This window comes from Mus caroli, unplaced genomic scaffold (genome assembly GCF_978045245.1).
Source record: "Mus caroli unplaced genomic scaffold, Mus_caroli_1 scaffold_8, whole genome shotgun sequence".
In the NCBI taxonomy this organism is placed as follows: Eukaryota; Metazoa; Chordata; class Mammalia; order Rodentia; family Muridae; genus Mus; species Mus caroli.
This window is the reverse complement of record NW_028227263.1, coordinates 28,055,072-28,062,048: the sequence shown is the minus strand read 5'-3', so window position 1 is coordinate 28,062,048 and position 6,977 is coordinate 28,055,072. Positions and strand designations below refer to the sequence as shown.

Sequence of the window (6,977 nt, the reverse complement as noted above, 5' to 3'; positions counted from 1 at the left end):
CCCACAGAGGCCTTCCTGCCCAAGGAATATACAAGTTAAACTCCTTCCTCCCAATCCCCCACCTGCCCAGGTCCCTCTGGGGCACAGCTAGCATCAGTGAGCTGAGCTCTGTCCCCTCCATTGTCTGTCTGAATGCTCTGGCTACCTTCTGGAGGAGTCCTGCCAGTAGCAGAAACATCCAGATGTCCAGCTAGAACCAGGGACAACCAGATAGCTAAAGGCCAGTGCAAAAATACAATCAACAAGAGTCAGGGCAATATGATACCACCAGAACCCAGCTCTCCTACTACAGCAAGCTCTAGATATCCTAACACAACTGAAACACAAAAAGATGACCTTAAATCCACTAATACATAGATGATAGATGCCTTTAAAGAGGAATTAAAGAAATCCTTAAAGAAATACAGGAAAATATAACCAAACAGGTGAAGGAAATGAGTAAAACTGTTTAAGACCTGAAAATGGAAATAGAAGCAATAAAGAAAAGCTGAAGGGATCCTGAAGATGGAAAACCTACATAAGAGAACAGGAACTACAGATGCAAGCATCACCAACAGAATATAAGAGATGAAAGAGAAAATTACAGAAGATACAATTGAAGAAATCAATACATCAGTAAAGAAAATGTTAAATCTAAAAACACAAAACATCCAAGAAATCAGGTGTGATGGTTTGTATATCGTTGGACCAGGGAGTGGCACCATCTGAAGGTCTGGCCTTGTTGGAATAGGTGTGACCTGGTTGAAATGGGTGTGTCACTGTGGGTGTGGGTATAAGACCCTCACCCTAGTTGCCTGGAAGTCAGTCTTCCACTAGCAGCCTCTGGATGAAGACATAGAACTCTCAGCTCCTCCTGCTGAAAGACTCCGAAAGGAGCCCTCGCTCAGGCCTCAGGACAATAGCGGACACCCAAGAACTCATGACAGATGGAGCTTGTTGCAAACCACATGAGGCTTTATTTGTGGAAAGCCAGAGCTCTGGGGACGACTCATATCCCATGCAGGGGTAGAGGAGTCGACCTCAAGCGGAAAGAGGTCCCAGTTTTTATAGGCCCTCAGTGGGGAAAGGAGAAGAGGGAAAGTAGGGGATTTCCAGATCTAAACAATGTCTATTCTCAAGAAATGGGTATGGGAGGGGTACAAGGAAAGAGTCTAATGAAGGTGCAGCAATGGGCACACACCTGGTCAGAACATTGGCAGACACACAGGTTCAAGGAGTGGCCAGAGCATTGTACACCTCTATTTTTCTAAATCAGTGAAGCTAGTTCTGCTAACACTGATGTCTATCTTGCCAATTTCAGGGCTTCTGTGTCCTTTTACATTCTGCCAGAATCTTTCACTGTGCCATGCCTGCCTGGATACTGCCATGCTCCCACCTTGATGATAATGGATTGAACCTCTGAACCTGTAAGCCAGCCCCAATTAAATGTTGTTTTTTATAAGACTTGCCTTGGTCATGGTGTCTGTTCATAGCAGTAAAACCCTAACTAAGACATCAGGGATACCAATGAAAAGACAAAACTTAAGAATAATAGAAATAGAAGAAGATTCCCAGCTACAAGGCCCAGAAATTATTTTCAACAAAATCATAGAAGAAAATCTCCACAATCTAAAGAAAGATGTGCCTCTAAACATACAAGAACCTTATAGAACACCAAATAGATTTGATCAGAAAAGAAAATCCTCCTGTCATAAAACAATCAAAACATTAAATGTACATAACAAAAAAGAATATTAAAAAGTGGAAGACAAATAGGCCAAGTAACATATAAAGAATAACACCGAACTCCTCAACAGAAACTATAAAAGCCAGGAGGGCCTGGGCAGATGTATTACAGACCGTAAGAGACCACAGATGTCAGCCCAGACTACTATACCCAGCAAAACTTTTAATCATCACAGATGGCAAACACAAGATATTCCATGACAAAACTAAATTTAAACAATATCTATCCACACATCCAGCCCTACAGAAGATACTAGAAAAAATTCCAACCAAAAGAGGCTAACTACACCCAAGAAAACATAGGAAATGAATAATCCCATTCAAGTAAAACCAAAGTAAGAGAAACACACACACACACACACAGACACACACACACAAAACCACCACTAACATAAAAATAACAGGGATTAACAATCATTGCTCATTAATATCTCTCAATATCAATGAACTCAATTTCCCAATAAAAAGACACAAGCTAATAGACTGGATGTGAAAACAGAATCTTGTATGCCGCTACATACAAGGAACACACCTCAGTAACAAAGATATTATTACCTCAGAGTAAAGGATTGGTAACGGATTTTCCAAGCAAACAGACCCAAAAGACAAGCCAGAGTAGCCATTCTAATAATTAATAAAATAGACTTTCGACCAAAATTAATCAAAAGAGATGGGAAAGTACATTTCATACTCATCAAAGGAAATATCTACAAAGATGACATCTCAATTCTGACTATATCTGCCCCAAATGCAAGGGGCACACACATTTGTAAAGGAAATACTACTAAAGCTTAAATCATATATCAAACACCACACATTAATAGTGGGAGACTTCAACACCCCACCTCACCATTGGACAGTCATCATGATAGAAACCAAACAAATAATGAAACTAACAGATGTTATGAATCAAATTAATCTAACAAATATGTACTGAACATTTCACCCAAACACAAAAAAATACACCTTCTTCTCAGCACCTCACAGAACCTTCTCCAAAATTAACCATACATTCAGTCACAAAGCAAGCCTCAACAGATATAAGAAAATTTAAATACCCCCCTGTATCATATCAGACCACCATGGATAAAAGCTTGACTTTAACAACAACAGAAACAACAGAAAACCTACTGTAGTGGCTATTCCTGGTTGTCGACTTGACCATATTTGGAATGAACTACAATCCAGAATTGGAAGGCCCACCAGTGACCCTTATCTGGAGGCTTGGAGATAGAAGTTTCTAATCTGGATCTTGGTATGGAGATCTTGAGGCATAGTGGCTATGGATTCCAGAAGATTAAAATCTCTGAGTTCAAGGTCATCCGGGATTAAAGGTGTGGGGAGACACACCTTTAATCTGGGCTACAATTTTCATCTGGGATTAAAGGTGTGGGGAGACACACCTTTAATCTGGGCTATAATCTTCATCTGGGATTAAAGGTGTGGGGAGACACACATTTAATCTGGGCTACAATTTTCATCTGGGATTAAAGGTGTGGTGGAACACACCTTTAATCTGGGCTACACCTTCTGCTGGAGACAATATAAGGACATTGGAAGAAGGGAGTCTTGCTCTTGCTCCTTCGCCAGCTTGATGTGTGAGACTGAGTAACTGCTAGATCCTTGGACTTCCATTCACAGCTGCGACTGAACCATTGTTGGGAATTGGGCTGCAGACTGTAAGTCATCAATAAATTCCATTACTATATAGAGACTATCCATAAGTTCTGTGACTCTAGAGAACCCTGACTAATACACCTACAAACTCATGGAAACTGAATAACTCTATACACTCAATGACCACTGGATCGAGAAAGAAATAAAGATATTAAAGACTTTCTGGAATTTAATGAAAATGAAGGCACAGCATACTCAAACTTATGGGACACAAAGAAAGCAATACTAAGAGGAAAGTTTATAGCACTAAATGCCTTCATAAAGAAATTGGAGAGAGGCTTTTTCGCTGTGAGGAGCAGCAGGCAGTAGCCACAGCCGCTGCCGCCCCAGCAGCAGCAGTAGCCGCCGCCCCAGCACCGCCACCTCGCCCAGAGGAGGAGCCGCTGGTGCCCGGCCGAGCGGGGGAGGGCGCCGCGCTCAGAGCCGGAGCCGCCAGAGCGGGGAGCTCAGAGGCCGCGCTGCGCCAGGGTGAGGTGGCTTTGACCCCGGGTGGCCCGGCCAGTGCGACCGAGGAATGAACAGAGAAGCGGACTGTCCCACAGACCTGGAAATGGCCGCCCCCAAAGGCCAAGACCGCTGGTCCCAGGAAGATATGCTGACTCTGCTGGAATGCATGAAGAACAACCTCCCATCCAACGACAGCTCCAAGTTCAAAACCGCAGAGTCGCACATGGATTGGGAAAAAGTTGCATTTAAGGATTTTTCAGGAGATATGTGCAAGCTCAAATGGATGGAGATTTCTAAAGAGGTAAGGAAGTTCCGTACATTGACAGAATTGATCCTCGATGCTCAGGAACATGTTAAAAACCCTTACAAAGGCAAAAAGCTCAAGAAACACCCGGATTTTCCAAAGAAGCCTCTCACCCCTTACTTCCGCTTCTTCTTGGAGACGCGGGCCGAGTACGCGAAGCTCCACCCGGAAATGAGCAGCCTGGACCTGACTAATATCCTGTCCAAGAAATACAAGGAACTTCCAGAGAAGAAGAAGATGAAATATATTCAGGACTTCCAGAGGGAGAAACAGGAGTTCGAGCGAAACCTGGCCCGATTCAGGGAGGATCACCCTGACCTTATCCAGAATGCCAAGAAATCGGACATCCCGGAGAAGCCCAAAACTCCCCAGCAACTGTGGTACACCCACGAGAAGAAGGTGTATCTCAAAGTGCGGCCGGATGCCACTGCGAAGGAGGTGAAGGACTCCCTGGGGAAGCAGTGGTCTCAGCTCTCGGACAAAAAGAGGCTGAAATGGATTCATAAGGCCCTGGAGCAGCAGAAGGAGTACAAGGAGATTATGCGGGACTATATCCAGAAGCACCCTGAGTTGAACATCAGTGAGGAAGGCATCACCAAGTCCACCCTTACCAAGGCCGAGCGCCAGCTCAAGGACAAGTTCGATGGGCGACCCACCAAGCCGCCTCCGAACAGCTACTCCCTGTACTGTGCGGAGCTCATGGCCAACATGAAGGATGTGCCCAGCACAGAGCGCATGGTGCTATGCAGCCAGCAATGGAAGCTGCTCTCTCAGAAGGAGAAGGATGCGTATCACAAGAAATGTGACCAGAAAAAGAAAGATTATGAGGTAGAGCTGCTGCGGTTCCTTGAGAGCTTGCCCAAGGAAGAGCAGCAGCGGGTTCTGGGAGAGGAGAAGATGCTGAACATCAGTAAGAAGCAGACCACCAGTCCGGCCTCCAAGAAGCCTTCACAGGAAGGTGGCAAGGGTGGCTCCGAGAAGCCCAAGCGGCCGGTGTCTGCTATGTTCATCTTCTCGGAGGAGAAGCGAAGGCAGCTACAGGAGGAACGACCAGAGCTCTCTGAAAGCGAAGTGACCCGCCTGCTGGCCCGCATGTGGAATGACTTGTCTGAGAAGAAGAAGGCTAAATACAAGGCCCAGGAGGCTGCGCTAAAGGCGCAGTCTGAGAGGAAGCCTGGCGGGGAGCGAGAAGATAGGGGCAAGCTGCCGGAGTCACCCAAGAGAGCTGAGGAGATCTGGCAGCAGAGTGTCATCGGAGACTATCTGGCCCGCTTCAAGAATGACCGGGTGAAAGCCTTGAAAGCCATGGAGATGACTTGGAACAACATGGAGAAGAAGGAGAAGCTGGTGTGGATTAAGAAGGCAGCAGAAGACCAAAAACGATATGAGAGAGAGTTAAGTGAGATGCGGGCCCCTCCAGCTGCTACAAACTCTTCCAAAAAGATGAAGTTCCAGGGGGAGCCCAAGAAACCTCCTATGAACGGTTACCAGAAGTTCTCCCAGGAACTGCTGTCCAGTGGGGAGCTAAATCACCTGCCGCTGAAGGAGCGCATGGCGGAGATTGGCAGCCGCTGGCAGCGCATCTCCCAGAGCCAGAAGGAGCACTATAAGAAGCTGGCAGAGGAGCAACAGAGGCAGTACAAGGTGCACTTGGACCTCTGGGTCAAGAGCCTGTCTCCCCAGGACCGCGCAGCATATAAAGACTACATCTCCAACAAACGTAAGAACATGACCAAGCTCCAAGGCCCAAACCCCAAGTCTAGCCGGGCCACCCTGCAGTCCAAGTCGGAGTCTGAGGAGGATGACGACGAGGAGGAGGATGACGAGGAGGAAGAGGAAGATGATGAGAACGGTGACTCTTCTGAGGATGGCGGGGACTCTTCTGAGTCCAGCAGTGAAGATGAAAGCGAGGATGGGGATGAGAAAGATGATGACGACGATGATGAAGATGACGATGATGAGGATGAAGACAACGAGTCTGAGGGCAGTAGCTCCAGCTCTTCATCCTCAGGGGACTCTTCGGATTCTGACTCCAACTGAGGCTCAGCCTCCAGCCCAGGCAGGCAGCCAGCCAGCCAGCCAGCCAGCCAGCCAGCCAGCCAAGGAGAGCCCCTGCAGAGCTCACCTCCCCAACTGACAACCATTGTCTCTCCCTATGTTCTGTCCTGTACCCTCCAGACTCCCCCACTTTCTTTCCTTTTTTTTTTTTTTTTAAATCAGTTGGGGGTAGAAGGCTGCATGAGCACAGACTAGGACTCTGCAGCCTTGGAGCCTCAGCTCCAGGGTTTTCCAGGGACAGCAACCATCAGACTGAGCCAGCACTGGACCGGCCCACCCCGCCCCTCTTCTGCATTTGCAGTTCCAGCATGGACAATGGACTGGGGAGTTTGGGGGGTGGGAGAGAGTCTTAAAGAGTTTGGTGAGGCCCTCCACACCTGCAGTCTGCAGCAAGGTGGATGTTGCGGGGGGGGCTTTCCTTCCCAGATGGGCTTGCTACCTGGATCCCCCACATTGAACTGGAGGGAGACAAGGGTGCTGCCTTCAAGAAAGCAGGCAATGGCCCTGTCTCTCTTCCCTGCCCCTGCAGGAAGGAGCTGCCTGGACCCGTTTGTGGGGGAGGGGCAGAGTGTTTTTTTTATATATATTTGTATATATATATATATAAATAAATATATTTTTAAGCTCTGAGCTGTCAACGAGATGTTTCTTACCAAAAAAAAAAAAAAAAAAAAAAAAAAGAAATTGGAGAGATCTCATACCAGCAACTTAACACACCTGAAAGTTCTAGAGGAAAAAAGAAGCAAACAGACCCAAGGAGAATAGA

General features: G+C 46.7%; 1 protein-coding gene across 2 annotated transcripts; it reads left to right on the top strand.

Annotated features, from left to right (window-relative positions):
* Nucleotides 1–3,916: 3,916 nt before the first annotated feature.
* LOC110298980 (nucleolar transcription factor 1-like) lies at nt 3,917–6,199 on the top strand. Of its 2 annotated transcripts, XM_021168532.3 has the most exons (2): nt 3,917–4,576; nt 4,688–6,199. In XM_021168532.3, the coding sequence occupies exons 1-2, from the start codon at nt 3,917–3,919 to the stop codon at nt 6,191–6,193; spliced, it is 2,166 nt and encodes a 721-aa protein (XP_021024191.1). In that variant the 3' UTR covers nt 6,194–6,199. The 2 variants fall into 2 exon arrangements, with proteins under 2 accessions (XP_021024191.1, XP_021024190.1); XM_021168531.3 differs by having other exon boundaries at nt 3,917–6,199.
* The last annotated feature ends 778 nt before the right edge of the window (nt 6,200–6,977 follow it).